At 42.2% G+C, this 24494-nt stretch overlaps 1 protein-coding gene and 1 pseudogene across 4 annotated transcripts in view; one reads left to right on the top strand and one right to left on the bottom strand.

The window, feature by feature from the left end:
* Positions 1 to 24494, bottom strand: part of ADAMTSL1 (ADAMTS like 1) — a 982413-nt gene that overhangs the window by 179711 nt on the left and 778208 nt on the right. For all 4 annotated transcript variants that reach the window (XM_074394894.1, XM_074394896.1, XM_074394895.1 and 1 more), the window contains one exon: positions 19339 to 19468. In XM_074394894.1, the coding sequence (XP_074250995.1) occupies positions 19339 to 19468 (130 nt within the window). The remainder of the gene's footprint in view (positions 1 to 19338; positions 19469 to 24494) is intronic.
* Positions 22132 to 23226, top strand: LOC104651424 (ras-related protein Rap-1b-like; annotated as a pseudogene).

Here is a 24494-nt window from a genome sequence, read left to right as displayed (position 1 = left end):
CTCTTCTTTCCTTGATGCAATTACAAAGGGGGTGTGAGGGGTTGGGGGAAATTGGGAAGCAGAGGTGCTCTGGGCAGCCAAACCCTTAATGACAAGGGTGACTTCAGCTCACTACCTTTCAAACTCACAGCCAGTGGATTAGGCTCCTTGGCTTCCCCTAATCCGCTGAGTCCTGAAATGGCCAGCAAGCTCCTTTTCTGCCTGTCCTGCGATATGCCAGCCTCAGTGAGAAGTTTGGCAGGATATGGCACAGGGAGACATGATGCTTCACATGGGCCCTCTGCCCTGCTTAAGCAGACTGTGAAACCAATTCAAGCCTGGCTTGGCAGAGGAATGCAAAAGATGAAACCATTTCCCCTGGAGAGATCTTCCTGTCTCTGTCTCAGGAGTTTGATATGTGAAAAGACAGGAGAGGAAGCAGCTAGCTATTGATGCAGGGGTGATTAATTTCCTTAATGTCGAGGAGACACACACACAGACACACAAACACACACAAATATTAGACATGGACACACACATACACACAGACATTGACATACATGTCTATGCGTGATGCATACACATACATGCTCCTGCAGGCAGTGCCTGCAGTTTGCACAAGCTTCCTACTCACACAGATGTTCTATTTACGGGACGTGGGGAACAGCAGCCCATACACTTTCTATACCTGAAGGGTGTTGACTTGGGGACAGAGAATGAGGCCTTCCACAAATGTTTTTACATATGACCACACAAAAATGACCTAAACTGGTTTTTCAAGTTAGGTTCAAAGATCTCTTCATGTAGAATGCACGCTTTACTCTTTGATGTTTTGTTAACACAGGGCGAGTTAAGGGATTATCAGGCTGAAGCCTGAATAAATCGAAACCCTTATATTAGGATTTATATTGGCTTATTAAATCCCTCATTTGTTTTTGATTATCCATGATTCTCATTTATTGCTAGGACTTTTATCCCTGGGACACTATTTTTAAACACACTTGGATCTGACAGAACTGATGAATTGGCCTAAATCCCTAAGTTATGTTTACTAAGTAGGAGACATGTGAGCATGATGTCAAGAACCAGACTGGCCCAGAACTTTGAATTTCAACAAACCATCTACTTCCATCTGTGTTTTATGACCTTGGGAAAGTTACCCTCTTTGAATGCCAACTCGTTTATCTATAAAATAAGGACAACGACAACAGTAATTACAATAATAGCTTCCAGTAGTTACTGGGTGCTTGCTATGTGCTAGGTACTTCTATAAGAACTTCACATGCACTGATCCTCATGGCAGCCCTAAAATCTAGGTATGACCATTATACCAGTATATATATAGGGCAATTGAAGTAACTTGACTGAGTTCACGTAGCCAGTTGTAAGAGATTCAAGATTTGACCCTGAGTAGTCTGACTCCAGAGTTCTTTTTTTTTTTTTTTTTGTGACGGAGTTTCGCTCTTGTTACCCAGCCTGGAGTGCAATGGCGCGATCTCGGCTCACCGCAACCTCCGCCTCCTGGGTTCAGGTAATTCTCCTGCCTCAGCCTCCTGAGTAGCTGAGATTACAAGCACGCGCCACCATGCCCAGCTAATTTTTTGTGTTTTTAGTAGAGACGGGGTTTCACCATGTTGACCAGGATGGTCTCGATCTCTTGACCTCGTGATCCACCCGCCTTGGCCTCCCAAAGTGCTGGGATTACAGGCTTGAGCCACCGTGCCCGGCCCAGAGTTCTTAATTGTGTTTTTTCTCTCTGCTAGCCTCTAGCTTGCACAGGTGTTAAAAACAAAATATTATGCGCTACCTGCCATCATTATTGTTGTCATTGTTGTGATAATATTGTTTCTCATACACAAGAGAGAAAAATAGAAAGAATTGGTCTTTGGAGTGCCTTTTTGCTTATCCTAGGAATTACTGCTATTGCCATACCAAGTTAGAATAACTATTTGTCTATTTAATTTTGCATGCTTCCCACATTTACAATATTTCACTGTTTTGCTTTATGCAGCCTCACATTCTCTAGGCCACAGAAAATATTCCAGTTGCCCTCTGATCCTCAGAGCATATTATCTATTTTTCCAGGTAGGAAAACAGAAACAGTGGGGCAACCCAGCAACTAAATTCTGAATAAGAGCACTTCCGGTAGTTACTGGGTGCTTGCTAGGTGCTAGGTACGGCTGTACTGGATTCCACACAACTTGCAAAAAAACATGCAGAGTGTTTTTACCCCATGCCACACGGAGGTCAGCTGAATTCCTATTTCTTGACTCTCATTCATTTATACTAACTTACTAGAAAAGTCCTCAAGCTCTGTGAATGCAACCATCTTTGTTTCCTGTTCTCATTGTCCAGTTGACCCCTTGCCCTCTACTCTTTACTCTCAAATAGCAAGGAATGCTTTCCTTATTGATAGATATGTATATGTTAGGAAAGCATAAAAGATTTTTACTTGGGGTAATTGGTATCTTCTTAGCTGTGCATATCATACTCAATTCATTTCCATAGTTTTAAAGACTAAGATACAGAGAAACACAGAAACTTCTCACAGCAGGGTTTTAAGAAAATCCTTTCTTATCCTAGTGAAAAATATATGATGTCTAGTGACCATCTGGGTTTCCTATTCTATCACCTGAGTCCAACTCTTAGTGAATTTTTGGCAACTGAAACACTAACATAGAAACTATTTGTAAATAACCAGGAACTTACATAAATGCCTTACATATATTCATTTATCTGCACAAAACTCCTATGAGGTAGGTACTTTTAAAAGTCTTTATCTTATAGATAAGCAAATGAGGACAGAGAGGGGTTAAGTGACTTGCTCAAGGACACAGTCAGTAAGAGGTTGGAGCCAGGATTTGAACTCAGGAAGTCTGGCTCTAGATACTACATTCCAATTCACTAAAGGAGTTCTTGGTTCTTCTGGTTTATGACAAACACTGGGCTCAAAATTGGAAAATATTACTTTTCAGGCTTTGAGCTTTGCCAGCCAGTGCCTATTTGGGCAAGTTGCTTAATAACTTTGGTCTCTCTTTTCTCACAGACAAATGGGAGAATTTAACTGAATTACATTCCGGGATTCTGCAAGTCCAGTCACTAAGGGAGACTCATTTGTCATATCTTTAGTGTCTAGACACATCTGTCAGCTAAACTTCTTACCATTCTGGCTTTTTGGAATGCAAAGAATGAAGCTATGTGATCTTTTGGTATTGATAGGACTAATAGCACTAATAACGCCTACTGGGAAGAGATGAGAGTTTGACATGCACCAAGTTCTTCATGTGACCATGATCTCTCAATCACCAGAAGTGAGGGAATCTCAAGGCCACCTGAAGATCGCGGTGATTCATCCATATTATTTGGCATGGGCATGGGGCTCTGGAGTGGATGTCTTCCTTGTTCTTCACCTTTTTAATTGACCTTTCAGGCAGAGAGTTCTATGTGGACAAGTGGATACATTTGATACTCAGAAAATGCATCTATTTCACATACTAGTCTGTTCACAGGGGGAGGTTTGGGAGCTCCCAAAATATGGTTAGTAGCAAATAATTACACAGTTATGGAACTGGCATAAACGTTGGGGTAGGCTTCAATTTAGAGTTTACCTCTGCCCAGAGAAACCATGGAAAGAGAATTTTACACACTTGAGAATGAAACAATGTAGCAAGATATTATCTTCGAGTATACCAGACTTCAGCACACTATTTGGATATGTCAAGAGAAAAGAATATAATCCACAGGACCACTTTCTACACACACATAAACACATGACGGCAGTAAGACCATGCATGGTGAAAAGCAGTCTACCTCTTGCCAGCCTTGTCACGCAGAGCTACCCTCTTGGAGGAGTTAGCTATGCAAGGGTGGGATGGAAAACAGCACTTTTGCTTTTCTAGATAAAGGAAGGGTCAATCCAGCTCACATGTGGTTTCACTTCACTCCACCATGGGTCAGTTACACTGTCAATTTCTATTAAATTAAAGATAAAATGTCTGATAGTGTCCATTTTCATAGAAGGTGTTTCTAGGTGTGCCTGGGATGTGCCTTCCCAAGGCCTATGGTAGTACCTAGCAGGTAACACACAAAAAAGAAGAGAGAAATGAAGCATTCCTGGCCCCCAAACTGTCACCTTACTGTCTCCCCTCACTTGCGAAACAGATGGCCTACTATTTATGCTCCCTAACCCCTGAAAGCCACAGCGTCAAACTGGACAGTGGGGTGCATCTTGTGAGGGAGATCTGACTCCATATCAGCCTCTCCTCCACATTAGAATTTGATAGCTGGGCGCGGTGGCTCAAGCCCGTAATCCCAGCACTTTGGGAGGCCGAGGCGGGTGGATCATGAGGTCAAGAGATCGAGACCATCCTGGTCAACATGGTGAAACCCCATCTCTACTAAAAACACAAAAAATTAGCTGGGCATGGTGGCATGTGCCTGTAGTCCCAGCTACTCAGGAGGCTGAGGCAGGAGAATTGCCTGAACCCAGGAGGCGGAGGTTGCGGTGAGCCAAGATTGCGCCATTGCACTCCAGCCTGGGTAACAAGAGCAAAACTCCGACTCAAAAAAAAAAAAAAAAAAAAAAAGAATTTGGGCATCATTTTCTCATGAAAGGAGCACTGATAAATAGTCTAGTTGCTGTGGCTTCACATCAATAAATATCTTGCTTGTATCAATTTCCTTCTGTGGTTTTCTACAGCCTCAGGAAAGTTAACATTGTACAAACTCTGGTCATCACATTCTCTGATTTTTGTAGGCATGCTAGTTTAGGGAGAGAGTTGAGGCAGGAGAAGTATGACAAAAGGAGATGGGGTTCTGTTGCCCACCTACAGAGATTTTTTTTTTTTTTTTTAATTCAAGAGAATTTCCCCAGCAAGTGCATCAGTTACATAAGCCTTATGTACCCAGGAGGTTGAGGCTGCAGTGAGCCATGATTATATCACTGCATTCCAGCCTGGGCAACAGAGCAAGACCCTGTCTGAAAATAATAATAATAATAATAATGTAATCTGATTTCTCAAAGAGCATCCTGAGCATGTTCAGTAATGATCTGCGGTGTCCTCCCATTTATACTTTTGACTCTAATAAAGGAGTAACCCACGTTTGACATGCGGGGTTTTACTGATGCCAGAGTATATTACTGACACGTTTACTCTTTAAATTTCAAAACAACTTAAATGCCCATTTCCCATCAGAGATATCTCTGTAGATTGCTGTTTCTCTGTGTGAAGCAAATCTTCCAATGACATCCGTACAATAAGCAAGACAGACCAGATAGGGGGTCTCTGAAAACACACTGTCTGAAATATCTCATGTGGCAAGGGATGAAGGGATGCCTTAAAAGAAGAAATAAGGAGAGAGTAATAATTCAGTACCTTGTACTTAAGTAACACCTATTTCACAGAACTTGGAGAACTTTACAATACATTTTAACCCGAGAGTTCTTGAGTTTATAGCTGAGGGAGACAGCAAGTCATTGGGACTGTGGGAACTGCGTGGTCCTTCTGTCTTCCACAGGTTTTCACCATTATCTGAAATGCAACATAAATATGCTGCCCTGTCATCTAGGTCTCTCTCTTCTATGTCCTGAGCCGTGAGTGGTGTCGGAGGCAGCATGGTACCTTGAAGAACACATGGAAGCTGTAGATAAACTGTTAGGCTTCAAGTTCCAGTGTTGTCCATAGGGACAGAGGTTTAGTAAAACCTAGAGTAAATTAATTTGATCCATTTTTAACAGTTGGCATAATGATTATCGCATTTTGTGGTTACAGGAAAAAATGTATCAGCTTCCTGGTCATTGAGAGTAATTAGAGATACTCTTATACAGTGGATTTAAGCAATTTTAGGCTCACCTGGAAGACCGAAAGGGGACAGAGGCAGGGCACATATCGGCCCTGAGGTCACTTGAAAAGCCTGGATTGGGACGCTAGGGGAATATCTAAGTAGTATATCAGTAACATGTTTAATTAGATTTTTGAGAAAAAAATACTTTACCAGTTCTAAGAACAAGAGATTCAGCTCAGTGGTTCCCTTCTCAAGGTCACCTTCGCTAACCCGGATTAGGTGAATCAATCATGTCTGCATTCCCATAAGACACGGTTGATATCACTAACATGGCAGTCATGACACCACCTTGTAACAATCTGTTTGTATACTGATTTCCTAACAAGTTGTTAGTGCCGGGCCCAGGGTCTATGTCCTAGACTTTACTGTTTCTCCAGAACCTATGACACGTAAGAATTTCGTAAATGTTTGCTGAACTGTGCTGGATTTTTTCTTAACCAGTAGAAAATGCTCATCCTCCCAAGGATTAGCGCTAACAGGAGATAATGAAGGCTGAGTATTCTTGGTCTAAACTGGGCAGCCCCTTTCCTCTATAACAGAGCCTGTCTTTTCTCCAGGAAAGAAGGTGACAACACAGTTTTCTAAAGTGCACCCAAATCACTTACATCTTCCAATCAAGGACAGCTTCTTACAAAGATTCATAAAAAACCCTACAAAACCCAAAACTAGTAGCCATTACCATTCATAGAGTACTTAGTATGAGCTAGGCACTGTGCTAAAAGCTTAACACACGTCCTCACAACCACTCTCCATGGGTTACAGAGGAAGAAACTGAAGCTCTGAGAAGTTCAACAACCCACCCAAAGCCAAAGAACTAGCATATTACATGAACTGGATTTTAACCCTGACTTGTAGGACTCCTACACCCATGCTCTCACAGCTGGAATAAAGGGACGGAAATCAGTCGTTTACACCTTAGTTTGAATTAGTTTAGGTAGTTTTCTTTTCCTAATTCTTAGCTGAGTTCAACTGAATGAATGGGGGTGGGGGCAGTAGAGAGTGGGAGAAAAAGAGGTGAAAGAAGTGAGAAGACTGTATCCTGGACAAGTGACAGAGAAGGGTCAGCTGGGAATTTGGGTGGTCAAAAGGCAAGGTGACAGAGAATAAGTCTTTGCGGGAGAGAGGAAACAGGTGCTAGGAAAGTCAGAGAGTGGCACAGAAAAGGAGGCAAGGACCCAGGTTTCACTGGGGAAAGAGAAGAGAAGCAGGCGGGGTGGGGGGCGGAGAGTGTGTGCCTCTGGAGGGATGGTGGTATTAGTAATTTACAACATGCACAAGCATCCGTGAAGCATACACTAGGCCAGTGGCAGAACGAAGATACAAAGCTCCAAGACAGCTTCCAATTTCTTCCAGCTCTATAAGCAAAGGATGCGTCTCTGCGTGTGTTATTATTTCTTTCTTTCTTTTTTTTTTTTTTTTAAGGAAATGAGCCTTTTGCCTAATAACTCAGTGGTGGGTTTGAAGACATTCACTTTAGGTCTATTAGACTCCTCTTTTAGCATGCTTCGTTTCCCAAGCGTTGGGCTCTGTCCTGAGAAGTCTGTACTCTAAGGAATTTTTGACAGTCCTTCAAATGCTCACTTTCACCAAGAGTCTAGTTCTACTCTTGGTAACTCAGAGTATAAGATAAAGGTTATCTGATAGAGATGAAGAAAGCAGACCTTGTTAGCTTGTGATGTTTACTAGGTTGTAAGCTGCTATGAGACTAAAGTTGGTGCTTTACACTGTGGTCATTCCCATGCTTGCAACACGGTAATAGGACATTGTGAAACAGGTGGGGCAATGGATGGAGCTATAAACACAGTGATAGGGGGACAGACAGCCTCAGGTTCTCAGTAACTACTTTGGAATTGAACATACCTTGTTCCAAATTCGGACTTGCCACTGGCTAGTTACAACGTATCTCACTAAAGATTCTGCTTCCCTAGCTGTAAAGTTAGGATAGGAATGGAATCATCCTCATGAAATTGTGGGGAAGATTAAACAAAATCGTGTATATAAAGTGATGGGCACAGTGCCTTGCATATCGTAAGTGCTTAATAAACAGAGCTATTAGGGAAACCATTCCTTGCTGAAAGATGACCTGTGAGGGTCAGCAAGGATATGGGGGCAAGCTGCCCTGTACCTTATGTCTACCATGACTTGGCTTTTCCTCTTTTTCTTCCTTTCTTTCCTTTACTCTGTTTGTTCCTTCTTTCCTTCCTCACTTTCTTCTTCTTGCCTCCCATAAACATTAGAAGAGACAACTGGCTAGGAATAACAAAATTCATAGAAGCTTCCTGATTTCTTCCTTTCTGGCCATCGGGACACAGCGGCTCATTTCAGGATCACACCTCTTGTCCAAGGGCCTTCCTCCCTTCAGTCATGTCACACAGGGTATCAACTTTTTTTTTTTTTTAGATGGAGTCTCGTTCTTTGCCAGGCTGAAGTGCAATGGTGCGACCTTGGCTCACTGCAATCTCCGCCTCCTGAGTTCAATCCATTCTCCTGCCTCATTCTCCTGAGTAGCTGGGATTACAGGCGCCTACCACCATGCCTGGCTAAGTTTTTGTAGTTTCAGTAGAGATGGGGTTTCACTGTGTTGGCCAGGATGATCTTGATCTCCTGACCTCAGGTGATCCACCCACTTCGGCCTCCCAAAGTGCTGGGATTACAGGCATGAGCCACCATGCTGGGCCAGGACATTAACTTTTTAAGGACCCTTTGGACTTGGTCTGCTACCACGTTGGTAGGACCCTTTGGACTTGGTCTGCTACCAGCCACCATGCTGGGCCAGGACATTAACTTTTTAAGGACCCTTTGGACTTGGTCTCCCCTGCTACCACGTTGTCATCTCATGATGGTACTTAGAAAACACACCTTATTGGATTAGGTATTAATGTTAAATGGAATGTCCCAACAAGCACTCCTTTCTCAGCACTTGGTTGACCCCACGAGGACCAGCTGTCCTGCTTCCTGTTGTCAAACTGCCTAAGAGATCTGGTGTGGGCTGTACAGAAAGCTGCCTTGAAGCCAGGTTCTATCCATAGCCTCTCTTTATGCTGCTCCATACTAATGTGTTAAGAAAATTTCAGAATAAACTCCGTGAGTAGAAAATAATTATGAAGGTCTATATCACGTGGTTTCCTGTATAGAGAACTAAGAGCGTTGGCAGATCCCTGTTTATTTCATTGCCTATTATATGAGGTAGGAACTAGCTGAATGCTTTACGTATGCGATCATCCTTACCAACCCTGCTCTGTGGTTGGGATAATTATCTGTGTTTTACAGATAAGGATAACCGAGTCTTAGAGAGGTAATGTAGCCAGCTGATGTAGTTTGTCCTGCCCAAATCTATTGGAAATATAATCCCTAATGTTGGAGGTGGGGCCTGGTGGGAGGTGGTTGGATGATAGGGGTGACGTCTCATGAATGGTTTAGTACCATCCTGTTGGTACTGTCCTCAAGATAGTGAGTTCCTGTGATAGCTGGTGGTTGAAAAGTGTGTGGCACCTCCCCACTCGCCCTCTTGCTCCTGCTTTCACCATATGAAGTGCCTTCTCTGGCTTTGCCTTCCACTATGATTGGAAACTTCCTGAGGCCTCCCCAAAAGCAGATGCTGCCATACTTCCTGTACGGCTTGCAGAACTGTAAGCCAATTCCACCTCTTTCTTTTCTTTTTCTTTCTTTTTGAGTGGCACGACTGTGTGGTACAATTATGGCTCACTTCAGCCTTGACCTTTTGAGCTCAAGTGATCCTCCCACCTCGGACTCCTGAGTAGCTGGGACAACAGGTGCATGCCACTATGGCTGGCTAACTTTTGTATTTTTTGTGGAGACGCGGTTTGATAATGTTGCCCAGGCTGGTCTCAAGTGATCCTCCCACCTCAGTCCCCCAAGGTGCTGGGATTACAGACGTGAGCCACCACACCCAGCACCTCTTCTGTTTATAAATTACCTAGTCTCAGGTATTTGTTTATAGCAACGTGAGAACAGCCAAATACACCAGCCCATGCTACAAAGCAAGCGAGAAAGCCACCATCTGTCTGGTCTTAAAACCTCTGATGTTTCTTTTCTTTTTTTTTTTTTTTCAGGCAGTATCTCTACTCCTGGTAGGGAATATTTAGCTTTGGCATTGCCAAGTCTCCTCTCGGTCTTGTCCTCCTGAAGCTTCCCCATTCTTAAAAATTACCCAGATTCCTTCCTTTAGGAAAAATCATATCTGATAAAAAAAGAAACACCATGCTGAGATGACAATCAGCAGCTCTTCCAGAGGCATATGTATGATCAAAGTAGGACACAGCTTGGTATTTAACAGCATCACTAATAGTGGAATAAGTGTCACGCTCTAAGCAACTCGAGCAGAAGGCCCTTTCTACCTCTTTGAATCATATAATAGCTTCTTTAGGCAGCCAGAAAGGTGTCTGTGTCTACCCACTCAGTGACCAGAGTCAATAGTGGTAAGTTACAGAGAAGGCACTGCTTTCTGTTGTTCTAGCAGGCAGCCTATGGCCCACATCTGTGCCTGTCTAGACCTCAGTGACAGTAACTCCCCATGTAAAAACTGAAGCCTCATGAGAAGGCAATGAGCATTGACAGGTCTGGGAGCTGTGTTAATGCAGTGATAATCATTCTTCCCTTAGGTTTCCCTGTGTCCCTCACATAAACACCAAAGTGCACTGCAGCCTAGCTAAAGATAACTAGATAAAATGATGAAGAGAAACAGGGAATGGAAAAGACATAAACGAAGGAAGAAAAGATTCACTGTCAAGAAGGTAGCTGGCTGGGCTCTGCTTTGTGACAGATCTTTCTGCAACTGCAGCAGATAACCTAAGAACTGCCTGACCTTGGCTGGCATCACGACAGGAATAATATTTGCAGAAGGATGAACTGTTCCTGAACTGTATCTGCCACATTATTGGCTACAAATCAGAGCATTCTCTTTTTCACTCCCTCATTTTTATGTCGCTTAACTATTTCTTTTTCTCTATCTCTTTCTCGAGTCTTTTTCCTACTTTGTTTTCCAAGTTTAAGGTTATATAGCATATTTCTAATTCTAAGGTCAATAGAAAAATTCTTCTCATCAAATTGTTCATGAGCCCTTCTGCTCAAAATTTCTAAAGAAGGCATCTTGTACACTTAGGCAGCAATAATCATCATTTCAAAGCATCAGCCAAACTATAGCTTGCTCTTATATTGTTACTTGAGGAGTTTAGAAACACTAGATTGTAAGGAAAGGCAAAAACTTAAAAAAAAAAAAAGATTTATTTTGGGAGACTCCACTTGGGTACTGTTGATTGATTTGTAAGCTGGAAGGTTTTTGAACCATAAAATTCCAATGTTTCATCACCATATCCACAGGAGAAAGCTAGCTGGTGGTGGTAATTCCATATTCATGGTGCTTATGAACAGTGAGGTTGATGACTGGTACAGATACATCAGCTCTTGGTGCGGTGAAGAACTCAGGAGGTTTAAGTTAATAAGTATTAAGTATCTTAAGAAGAGCAGCACTTAAGGCATCCAAGATTTAGAAAACAGAGTGACCCCTCCAGGATCATTCGCAAACTCTGGCTTTGCCTGCTGCAGGGAACAAAGTGGGTCTTGTTCACTACTATATCTCCCACAGAATGCTTGGCACAAAGCAGGCATTCAATAGACATTTGCTCGCTGGAGATGCAATGAAAAGAAAGTCTAGTTATCTTAAAGGGCATCACAACATTCTAAATGGAAGGAATCAGGGTATTTTGTATCCCTTTACACATGAAAAACTACCATTAAGTCATTATAAAAACATTCAGCACTTCCATGTTGAACCATCCTTGCTGCCCAAATGCTTTCACCTACATTTTTCTTATGGCCATGTAAGTCTTGCTCCCTGCAGCCTTCTTGTGGCTCTTTATAGTTAAAGCCAGTTCCTGTTTCTTAACTAATAGAGGTGCTTTGTCTTTGGGACTTAAATTTGACTCAGGGTAGTTTTCTGATTAGAATTTAATTTTCCCCCAGCACTTTGGGAGGCCGAGGCGGGTGGATCACGAGGTCAAGAGATCAAGACCATCCTGGCCAACATGGTGAAACCCTGTCTCTGCTAAAAATACAAAAAAAAAAAAAAAAAAAAAAATTAGCTAGGCGTGGTGGTGCACACCTGTAGACCCAGCTACTAGGGAGGCTGAGGCAGGAGAATTGGTTGAACCTGGGAGGTGGAGGTTGCAGTGAGCCTGGTGATGGAGTGAGACTCTGTCTCAAAAAAAATTTTTTTTTTTAAAAAATTTTTCCTTCTTTGTTGAAAAGCTTCATTTCTGTGGATAACTATCATTGCCTTCAAAGAATCACAGAATATTGGAGCTGGAAGGGCTACCAGGGATCAAAGAGCTGCACCGCTCCTGACGCCCTGAGACCCTTACTTAGGGGGTCTATCCTACTCCTGCCAGGTGACTATGCCAAGTCGACACACACTGGGTTAATGGCAGGAGCAAACAAAATGTGAACATACCTGGGACGGGAGGGCATTAGTTTTTCAATGAAAAAATGTTGTGGTTTGGATTACACAGAGCACACTATTTATTTGTGACTCTATATAGAGAGAAAAAGGAAAGATGGCTACCATAAACGCTAACCACCGTTACTAGTTTAGCTTTCTTGGATGAGTAGTGGAGTCCTCCTTCTCTAAGAAAATCTAACAGTTCCATACCCCTGCCTAATACCCTTCAATGGCTCTTCATTGCCCACAGGACATAAAGCCTAAACAACTTAACTTGGCATAGTGGGCTCTCCTGGCTCCGGCTTCTGTCTAGTCTCTAGCGCTGGCTTCCACTTTTTGTCCCTCATTTTGTGCTCATGGTTTTCCACTTGCCTGCAACATCTTCCTTCCTCAGTTGGGTAACTCCTACTTATGCCTTACCATTCAGCACAGGAGGCACTGCCTCCTCCAGGAAGCCCTCTCTCAGCCTCAAGCTTCCACTGAACCCTGTGCTTACCCTATTCACAGAAGTTACTGTGTTGAAATCATCTTTTAACTGGTAACTCCTTTAGGACAGGTTCTTGGCTTCTAGTCATCCCAGACAACCAAATACAAGGAGACACAAAGATGCTTGTTACATATTTATTTTTCTTTTTGCTGAATTGGGGTGCAAAACAGTTTGCTTTAATATTTGTGCAGAAAGTTAACTTTGACCAATGGTCTATATATAGACGTTTCCTAGAGTCTAGGCGGAATTACGTGGTCTAAAGCGCTGTCCAATTATATAGATATTAAGAAACCAGAAAAGTTTCCCTCTCAGGATGTAATTGCATGGATTCTTCCTAATGCCAATGTTTCTATCTTTTTAGAATGAGTCATATCATATATAGTTTCAGATGACATGATGGGAAGGTAGATCTAATCCCTTGATTTTTACCCCAAACTCATGCAGCAACTAAATCTATGCATGCAAAGCAATTTCTATTTATTTATTTATTTATAGACAGAGTCTCACTCTGTTGCCCAGTCTGGAGTGCAATGGCCCGATCTTGGCTCACTGCAACCTCTGTCTCCCAGGTTCAAGCGGCTCTCCTGCCTCAGCCTCCTGAGTAGCTGGGATTACAGGCACATACCACCACACCTGGCTAATTTTTGTATTTTTAGTAGAGACGTGGTTTCGCCATGTTGGCCAGACTGGTCTCAAACTCCTGACCTCAGGTGAGCCACCTGCCTCGGCCTCCCAAAGTGCTGGGACTACAGGCGTGAGCCACTGCGCCCAGCTGCAAAGCGATTTCTAAAAATCATTAAAGCTCATTCCACACAGGTTCGAGGTTGAGGTAACAGGTGATATAAAGATATTCCTTTTCCATGTGTGATCATGAAAAGGAATATCTTTAGGAAAAATGAGGATTTTAGCCTCGAAGCAAATAGATACATGACCTTTACCCTTGTTGATATCAAAATGCTATTGGGGACAGTTGTGATCACTGGGCCAATACAGTCCTGCTAGAGAAACAAAAGAGACTCCCATTGGCCCCGTCAGGCCCAACGATTAAGGAATGGGCTGTGGCAGGTTCCTATCCATCAATGGAAGAAAAGAGAGGGGCAGTATAAGATACATCTGTATTTACCAAGGGGGCCGACAGTAGTAACAGCATTAACTCTCCAAAGGTGCCTGGATATGGACTCAATTTCTGTGGATGCCAGTGAGCTCTGATGTACTTTTGCTTTAAGTACCTAAAAGTTACTGTGGACAGAGCCAAAAGGCAACAGATGGAAATTTAGCAGTACAGCAGAAGATAAACCAGTATTTCAAGAGCATGTTGAAACAGTAACCTTTTTAAAACAAGTTGTTAGAGGGGGGGCCTGCAAAGCTTTGAAAGCTCCATCAAATAAATTAAAATATGATTGCGTTAAAAGGCAGCACCTTCTGCTCTAGCCATTGTAAGCTAATATAAAAGAAAATTCGAAATTGGAAATCATTTGCTGCTAGTATGCATGGATTTTGTTAGTGTATAATAAAATAGGCATTCTGAAGTATGCTTTTAAAGAGAAGACTCTGTGACCTTGCAGACGTGTTTCTTAACTCTCTCCTCTCAAATAGGGTTTCTCAAGCTTCGTTTATAGCTCTCGCTGGTTCTAAGAACCATCCTAGGTCTGAGAAAAGAGACTGGGGCTGGGAAGGAGGAAGGCAGAAACCAAGTACTGTTCCTGGAATTATGAGCTTTTTTCCCCTCTTCCCTGTTTACCTATTCTGTACCACTCAGCTCTTCTCTGTTGCACAGAAATAAAAGTTTAGTTTAAAAAGTATGCTAGAACAAAGCTGCAGAAATTGCTTGGAATTTCCTTCATTTTCAGCCATCTGGCTTTCATTGCTTACTTCATTCCCCTCCTCCACATACATTTACCATATCTTTTCAACACACACTGGTGAGGCTATCAAATGCTTATAATTAATAACAGTCATATACTGTTTTTTAAAAGGTAGTACTTTCTGCTTTTCCTTGGGCTGCTCATGTCAGTGCTATTGTAAACCGGGGAGACAGTTGCTAAAACTTACTTTTTTTTTTTTTTTTTTTTGAAACAGGATCTCACTCTGTCACTCAGGCTGGAGTGTAATGGTGTGATCACAGCTCACTGAAGTCTTGACCTCCCTGGGTTCAATGATCCTCCCATCCTAGCCTCCCAAATAGCTATGACTACAGGCACACCCCTCCACATACCCAGCTAATTTTTGTATTTTTTATACAGGCAGGGTTTTGCCATGTTGTCCAGGCTGGTCTTGAACTTCTGATCTTAAGCAGTCCATCTGCCTTGGCCTCCCAAAGTACTGGGATTACAGGGGTGAGTTACCTTGCCCAGCCTAAAGCTTAATTATTAAGACTTTAGTTAAATAAAAACACATAATTAAAGGCCTAACTTTTAAAAAATCATGTTTTTGTTTAAACTAGAAGCATTTCTCACCAAAAATGAAAAGAAAGGAGAAGATAATGATTTTTTCTGAGCGCCTACTATGTTCCTATTTTAGAGAGACGAAAACTGAGGATTCAAAAGGTGTATGGCCTCTTGAAGGTCAGATAGTTGAAAGTGACAGAGCAGGCCTACATCAATGTGCTGGTCATTTAATTTTGGTGTCTCAGGGATGTAAAAGATCTTTAGTGCATAATATTAAGTGACAAAATCAAGTTTCCCAACAATATACACAGTAAGATCCCATTTATAAAGGGAAAAAGCCTTATCTATTTGCATATGTTCTTATATGTATGTAAATTAATAGAAAAATATCTGGAAGCATATGTAGCAAAGCATTAACCATGGTTATCTCTGGGTATAAGAAGAAACTGAAGCCAAAGAATACAGCAGTGAAAGGGGAGTGTGTACCTTTATTTTTATTTTTTAATCACTTCTGCTGTGCTTCAGTTTTAAAGAACGAGAATATTCATGTACTCCTTGTGTAACTGTAACATGGAAAACTTCCTTATTAGGAACAGGAGGCTGACTTCTTTTTTAATGACCAATATTAGGTCCTTTTTGGCTATTTGTCCCTTGAGCTAGTTTTCCCACCGAAGGACTGGGTGGATGGTAAAACTTCTAGACACATGAATTACTCATTAACTTTGATGAAAAATTCTCATTGGCAGCTCAAAAGCGAAGATGGTCCTAATTTCTTATGGTCAATCTTAGGCAAAGTTGTGAAGGGATTATCATCTGTCTTCCAGATACTACCTTCCATCTTTCCCAACAATCATACTCCTCCCTGGGTAATGCCTATAACTTACTCGACCTCCACCTGTCCCTCTCTCTTCCATTCAAGCTTGCCTTTGTCTCCTTACTTGGGGGATAGTTTGCCATACATGCATGATAACATAAAAGGTTCAACTCTGAGGCTACTTATGTTTTAAGTTGGTATTTAAAGCCTTAAGCTGAAGGAAAAGGATCAACGGCATCTGGAAGGTGGGAGAGAAGGGATAAGGAGGATGCAGAGGACGGAAAGCTGCCATTGATAATATGGTCCAAACATTGCTACTGATAAATTTGTCCGTGGTACTTCATACTCATTTATATAATAAACAATAATCACTTAATATGTGTCGAACGTTATGCTAGGTGTCAGAAATATAGAATGGAGGATTCAGACATAAAGCTGATAGCAAGAACTTTAAAATCTAGTACTCTTCAAAAAGAAAATGACTATTTTTAAAAAGCGTTCTAAAAAAATATAGGCACTACATGCACACATACAAATTGGAACAGTCAGAATACCTTCAGCTTGAGAAAACACCTTCCCGTTGCGAATAACCAGGTATGAGGATGTGTCTGCCTAAACCTGGTGAAAGTTAGACATGTGCTTCTGATACAAACTTTGCCATCAAACAGAGTCAAGAGAAGCCAAGTTTAATCTTAGAAAGCCTGCCTACACAGATCGGACATGCCCTCTGGGACCTTTGGTATTCTCCCTGTGATCTCATAACTCTGACCACATACAAGAAAACCAGTGGCTTCCTAACCGGTATTCAGTGGGCCTAACAACTGCCTGGGAAAGCTGTTTATCTTAACCCGGGGGTGACCTCTCAGAGACAAAGGCCCGGTGACTAAGACTTGAAATGTCGTTATGCCCCACAGAAAATGCTATGGTATTTCTTTAAACACATGCATAGCAGCACAGACTAAGAGCCCAAAGGACACAGCCTAAAAACTTGCATCCCATCAGAAGACACACAAAAATGTACAGGGAACACTGAACCATGTGGAATATGGTGAATTAAAGATCTAAATTGCTCTCAACAGAACAGAGGTTGTGGGTTGTGTGGGAAAACAACACACTATTATGCTCCCACCAAACATGTTTTCTCTTCTGTATATATTGAACACTAGGAGAAGGGAAGGGAGATTTTTCTCTGACGTCAGACTGAGATATTCCACAGGAAAGGCACCTCTATACATTGATGATTTTTAGGGTGAAAATCTATTTTGACTCTTGGATGAGATCAGGCCATTATACTCTGGCCCCTTTATTACTGTAATTAGCAACATTCTACAAATGTTCAAATGTGTATGGGCGACCCAAGAAACTCCTGGCTGTTGTGCCCAGTGGGAGGTCTTACCTGTTGGCTTGACATTGGCTGGTGGGAAATCAGAGAACTGAGTTTATCTGGAGCAAATGCAGCAACATTAAGCTCAACAACAGTCCTTGTCTGTGAGCCAACAAAAAGGTCACAGGATGATCTAACCTTATCTAACTTAACCATAGTTAGTACTTTGAGAATGAGAAGTAGCATCTCATGTCCTATTCCTTTTGCTGCTTAAAGAAGGGTTTGGAAACCACGAGTACCAGCAGTTTTCAGCAAGTCCCAGGCACCAACTCCTCGGCACTGCCTCAGCATCTGGGCCTTGTTACAACATGGGAATGTGGTTAGAAAGACCATTTTGCAAGTTTTTCAAATAATGACAAATAAGCAGAACAGAAATTACAGCAATGATCAGCACACAGCAGCAGGAGTAGCTGTTGAATGCTTCCGCCTACAAAACAAAGAATCATGGGACATGTGAGCAGGTCGTGGTGACCTCAGATCATCATGTACAACTAGTTCACTTTGCAGACGTGGAAACATAAAGGGCAGACTCCTAGCCCTGGGCCATAGAGCTAGCTGGTGACAGGAGGATAAGAAACCGGGCCTCTTGGTGGCCTCACCAAGAACCTTGCAGGCCATCCATGCTGAATCGACACTGCCTCTTCCTAGATGACGGGACTATAGTCAAACAGAAAAGATTGTGCCCTTTCCCATGCACTTGGTCTTAGGCTCAACAACTAGAGAGCTGTGGAGTTGGGATAGAGATGTGAAACCAGGTGGGACAGAGATAGAAAAAGGCTACTCGGGATTTCATGTACTGGACCTGACTTGGACTCTTATCTTGCTGACCGCTGTTCTCATGGGTGGCATGCTTCTCCAAAGCAGTGGTTGACTGATTTTTCTGGTTGTCTTGGAGAAGATGGCACTAGTTTCCCCCTTCTGTATTTGAAGAGGGGATGCCCAGGTCCACCATTCAGATCGTCGTACAGAACAACTCTGGTGACTAGCAGGAGAAGTGTCACCATGGGATGTGCCACCATCTGATTGGAGGAGGACTATGATCTGTATCCTCCAAGACCCAAAGAAAGGAATCTAGCCAGCTGAGAAATAATACAAGCAGTGCATCAGTGTGACCAGCAAACTATGGTTAATGCCTGAAAGCAATACAGGTATTAACTGCTTCTTACGTGACACACTTGGCAGAAAAACTATCATTCAGAATCAGCACTCCCCTTTTCATCAAGGATCTGACCGTATTCGGCAACATTTCTTCATTCCATCAGCAGATTTGAAAGTCTGGCTTTGGTTCTTAAACATCTCCCTTCCAAGCCAGAACTATAGACGAGGTTTGCTCAGAAATAAATATCTAAAAGGCAAGTTTCTCAAGACACCATAAAATTGTATGGACTGAAGCAGCGATTGGATTGCTTAACTCAATCAAGGCTGTGACTCAAGGTTGGGTAATAATGAGACCCAGGGAGGGCTGAACAATGAAATGCTCTAATTGATTTTATGCATGTGGAATGGCACACACCCCCCCGGAGCCTGCTATAATGAATCTGCATGGTGTTTGCATATAGATTTCACAGTGGATCAGCTGTACCACCCAGATGCTTCAGGTCCTTCCATTCTGCAATTCACAGACCAGTTCATTACTATAGTGTATGCTTAGGACACAGGCTAAAAGGTGGCAGAGCCCATGATGTCTGTGGCCAGTCATGTTCCCTTCAGGGGAAAGCAACGGCATGGCACACACACATACCAGCCTTGCCAGAGGCTCATGTCAATGCACGGTATATTCCAGACTCTGGCATGACCATTGATTGGGATGGAATTCCAAAGCCCTGGTTTCAATTAAACTTAAGTGGATTTGACTAAAAGTTTGAACTGATGCTAATTGGTTTTCAAAACATCGAGTAACAATAAGTATTTCAGTCTTGCCCATTGAAAGATGCACCCAGTTCTGTGCACGCCCCTGGACAGCAGGGCAGGCCACACATCCCTTACCTTGCTGGGCAGGGATCCAAATTGCAGGATTTCAGGAGCTGTGGGGGCCGGCGGCTGGTCACGCACAGGTTCTCATCAGCAGGCTCCCGAGTCTGTTTGTTCAAGCAGCTCACCACCGCCTCCTGGACACCTGTGTACAAATCACTCTGTCAGGCCAGAGTGCAAAGTGGGCATGTGTGTGTGGGTGATGAAGTGTGGACAAGGCAGCTGGTGGGAGGTCCCTATGATCTGTAGGACTCTCGCTGCATGTCAGAGATGGCAGTTTAAAGCCCAGGACTGCCAATCTTGTCAAGCCTCACTGAGCTCAGAGAAAGTACTCGTAAGCTTGTGGCCTCTGTGAGCATGCTCCTTGAGGAGGTCAACTCTCCCACAGAAGAGGGGGCTGCTACCTAGACTCTTGAAATGCTTAATAAATGCCACCAGGCTATAGCCACCAATGCTGGAACATGAGAACTCAATGCACAAGGAGCACAGCGTGACCAAAAAGGGGCCCAAGACCTTCACATCTTATATTTTAGTCAATAGGAGATTGTTGCATTTGGAAGGGAGGCTCAAGGGCATGTTTTAGATCCAGAATTTTGTAAACTGCTGGGCTCTTGAGGCCTTGAATCTAGGACTCCAGTCTTTGCTGGTTTCCTTCTGATTCTGGTTCGTTTCTTTTGTGATCTAGGGCAGCCTTGGAAGCTGGAACAAAGAAAGAGAGTAAGATGCATAATAACCACAGCTGTGGAAAACAGTCTTCCCAGTGACACCTGCGTGCCCTGACTCAGTGCTAGTGAAACAGGAGTTTGAGCAGTGACTGGCATAAAGCTACCTGGAAGTTTTCTTCAGGACCCTTGTGGAGACATTTATTTTTTATTTCATTGTATTTTTAATTTTTTTTCAAAATGAAGTCTTGCTTTGTCATCCAGGCGGGAGTGTAGTGGCATGATCTTGGCTCACTGCAACCTCTGCCTCCCCGGTTCAAGTGATTCTCGTGTTTCAGCCTCCTGAGTAGCTGGGATTACAGGCATGCGCCACAACGCCTGGCTAATTTTTGTATTTTTAGTAGAGATGGGGGTTTCACCATGTTGGTCAGGCTGGTCTCGAACTCCTGACTTCATGTGATCTGCATGCCTCAGCTTCCCAAAGTGCTGGGATTACAGGCATGAGCCATTGCACCTGGCCCCCTTGTGGAAACATTTAAATGAGCAATTTAATGCCCAGACATTTCATTTTGGTGCCCTATTATAGTAACAATAGCAAACGTTTACAGGATGCCCATTATTAACCAAGTACCATTCAGTCCTCTCAACAACTGCACAAAGAAAGCACTATCTTTAACCCCCATTTTACAGATAAGAAAACTGAGGCTGGGAAGGGTGAAAAGACCTGCTTAAGGTCACACAGCTGTAAGTGGTAAAGCTGGGGATGGCTGTGCCCTTAGCACTGACTGATAGCCTTAATATTTAAAAAATACTAAGAGGCTGTCATATCTGCCTCCCTAAAGATCTTTAGGAATAACCTAGGCATTTGTCTGGAATCATTTCAGCAGAGTTCAGTTTAAGCAAAGAGGCGAGACAGGACGGTTTCACTAATTTGCCTTCAGCTATACATAGCTGTGTATATAAAGATACTTAACATTTAAAGATACCTATCTATAGCTGGACATTTATATATAGTTATAGCAGAGTCTGGGATTATCCCTGTAATTAGTAATATATATATAAATACACACATATTGCCTTGCTTTATTTTTTGCACTGCTTCATCAGATAGTACCTCATATAGTACAGTTGACCCGTCAACGCTGCTCTCCTCCTACGTGCCCCGTGTTTCTCCAAGAAGTCATCAGTTCAATCGTTGGCTAGTGCCTCCTAGGTTGACATGACACTGATCTAGGTCATTTAGGAAGACCAACATTTAAAAAGTGACTCAATCAGAGTCCAAATTACCCTTCTTCCTTAAGTCTGAGAAATCAAACATTAAAAAAAAAAAAGAGTCACAAGGCCACGTGCAGTGGCTCGTGCCTGTAATCCCAATAATTTGGAAGGCCTTGGAGGGTGGATGACCTGAGGTCAGGCATTTGAGACCAGCCTGGCCAGCATGGTGAAATCCCATTTCTACTAAAAATTCAAAATTAGCTAGGTGTGGTGGTGTACACCTGTAATCCCAGCTACTTGGGAAACTGAGACAGGAGAATTGCTTAAACTTGGGAGGTGGAGGTTGCAGTGAGCCGAGATTGCACCATTGCACTCCAGCCTGGGTGACAAGAGGAAAACTCTGTCTCGAAAATAAATAAGGAAATAAAAAATGAATCAGTATTCACCCTGTGGCTGGGATGCTATCTTTTATATTTTCTTTTTTTCCTAAATTGTTTATGAGCTTCAAAATTTAATTTAAATATGGCCAGTTCAGGGTAGAACATTTGATATTTCTATTACACATTCAAGTAATTCCATTATATTCTGTAATGCTGACTGCAGGGTGTTTTCTTGGTTGCAGCTGGGATGAGCCATCTAAAATTCACGGTATGATGACACAGCCAAATACTTCATAAGAAATTCTTGATATAATCACTGATACTTCCCGCTGGAATAGTCTAGCATTATTAAGGCAGTGATGAGAAGTTACTGAATGTAGCTTTCTATTCCATACAGAATCTAGAGCTGTGGTTCTCTTAGAAATTAAATTTTTAGCTCATTTACCTGTTTGATAGTATTCAAGAGATTCTAAATGAGACTTTAAAATAAAACATATTTTGGCTTTATTCAGTGTTGAAAACCTTATGAAATCCTGAGGCAGGAAGTGACCATGGGCTTGTCTCATGCTTTAGTTGAAAGTAATGGCATCAGGTGTGTGTGTGTGTGAAGGTGTGTGAGTGATGTGACCTGTGTTTCCACTTCATGAACTCCTTCTTGATAGAACTTAGGGTTTTCTGGACACCGCCAAACCTCGCCCAGAGTCAGGCGTGTAAACCAGCTGGAGCGGGAGAGCAGCAGTGGCAGGACCGCCCGCCAGGGCCGGGGCAAGAGTAGTGACCCAGAGGGAGCATGGGGCTGCAGGGACCCGGTGACAGCGTGAGAGGTACTAGTCTTTGAGTTTGCATCCTGTGTGAGTATAAGCTAGCCGTTCTTGGCTCAGGAGGCATTAGAAAGTCTGCTTTGACTGTACAATTTGTTTTAAGGAATTTTTGTTGAAAAATATGATCCTATGACAGAAGATTCTTACAGAAAGCAAGTTGAAGTAGATGCAGTGTACGCTAGAAATCTGGGATACTGCAGGAATGGAATGATTTACAGCAATGAGGAATTTGTACATGAAAAATGGATAAGGCTTTGCAATTAGTTTATTGCATCACAGCACAGTCCACATTTAAAGATTTACAAGACCCGAGAGAACAGATTCTTCCAGTTAAAGACACTGATGATGTTCCAGTTATTCTTGTTGGTAATAATTGTGACTTGGAAGATGAAAGAGTTGTAGGGAAGAAACAAGGTGAAAATCTAGCCAGACAATGGAACAACTGTGCATTCTTAGAATCTTCTGCAAAATCAAAAATAAATTTTAATGAGATCTTTTATGACCTAGTGCAGCAAATTAACAGAAAAACTCCAGTGCCTGGGAAGGCTTGCAAAAAGGTGTCATGTCAGCTGCTTTAATATACTAAATGCATTGTAGCTCTGAGCTAGGTCTGAAGAACTGTTGCCCAATTCAACAGTGCCAGCATTCCAACTTTGTTAAACCTACCAACATCTTAAATAGACTTTCCTGTGGTGGTACCCTTTAAGAGGAGGATGAAAGCTACTATCGGTTTGCACATTCGAATCACTTTCCAGTACCACAAGAGAGATTTTTACTTATATAATAGTCCTAGAGTATGCAGCTGGTAAAACCAGAGGCTACATTTAGCATTACTTCATCCACCAATGTTGTGCATGTATGAAAATGGTGTATTGTATACTTTAACATGCCCCAAACTTTGTATTGGAGAGTACAATAATGTAAATCTTAAAAGCACTACGATTTTAGCATAATCAAAGAAGGTCCAAAGAGCTCCTATGCAGACTCCTCTAGATAACTTCACTTTTTGATACTTGCAGCTTAATGCAATTTTTTAAAAGAAATTTAAGGTCATTATTATTGTACAAAGTAAGAACTTTAACACAGCTATGTAGTTTTTTAATTTTTAAAAAACCGGCGGAGACAGTGATCTTGTCTTTAAAATATGATAGTCTTTTCAGTAGAATGTCTTAAAGACATTGCCTTTAATATCTGTCAGGAAGGAAATGTCTAGACTTTTCAAATCTCTTATTATACATTTTCTTTTTTATTGACATAGGGAACAATGTTTATAGTCATGTGTACAGTGGGGGTCTAAGACAGGAAGTGTATATTTTCAGACAATTTTTTAAATGATTTAACACTTTTTGTAAATCATTTTCAGGCTTCTGCAGCTGTTGATTCTCACTGTGAATCCCTTGCTTGCTCAGGCATAAGTGTACTTGCAATACCAAATGTACAGGTTTAGTATTTTTGCCAGTGGATGATTGCTTCACATGTTCAATATTTCGGTTGGGATGTTAAATGGTGGATGAGTCCTGTGGATGTGAATGTAGAAAGTAATTTTAATCATATGTAATTGGTCACAGGCCTAATTTGCAGTAACTATTGCTGTTTTATTTATCAATGTCTTGTTGCTTTGTATGCATTAACATTTAGATGTAAAGATTGTGTGTCTATCCAATAGGAAGCCACAGTATTTAAATCGACCAACCTAATGTTATAACTACTTTGAGGCAGCCAAATGTAAACTAAAAGCCTTAATTAAAGTGGTACAGTTTTGTAAAAAAATAAAATAACTTAGGCCCTTCTAAGACTTCAAGGAATGGGGGGAAGTGGGGCTACATTTCTAGAAGACACCAGTAATCTCCTCTCTTAGGTTTGTCAAACACAAATTTACATTACCCCAAACCAATAATCATAGCTCAAAGATTAAAATAACCCATGGGGTGAAAAGTGCTGAGACTAAGAAGCATTCCAGAGTTACTGCATTCTAAAGTATTCTAAAACAAGACGCTAGGCCTCCCCAACGCTGCGCATTAAATCTCTGTCGTCGTGGGGGCCAGTTGCCTCATCCTTCTTAGGTGGAGCCCTGGGTGGTGGGGGAAACTAAG

This window comes from Saimiri boliviensis, chromosome 2 (genome assembly GCF_048565385.1).
Source record: "Saimiri boliviensis isolate mSaiBol1 chromosome 2, mSaiBol1.pri, whole genome shotgun sequence".
NCBI lineage: Eukaryota > Metazoa > Chordata > Mammalia > Primates > Cebidae > Saimiri > Saimiri boliviensis.
Note: the sequence above shows the minus strand (reverse complement) of the source record. Positions and strands in the feature narration are given on the sequence as shown.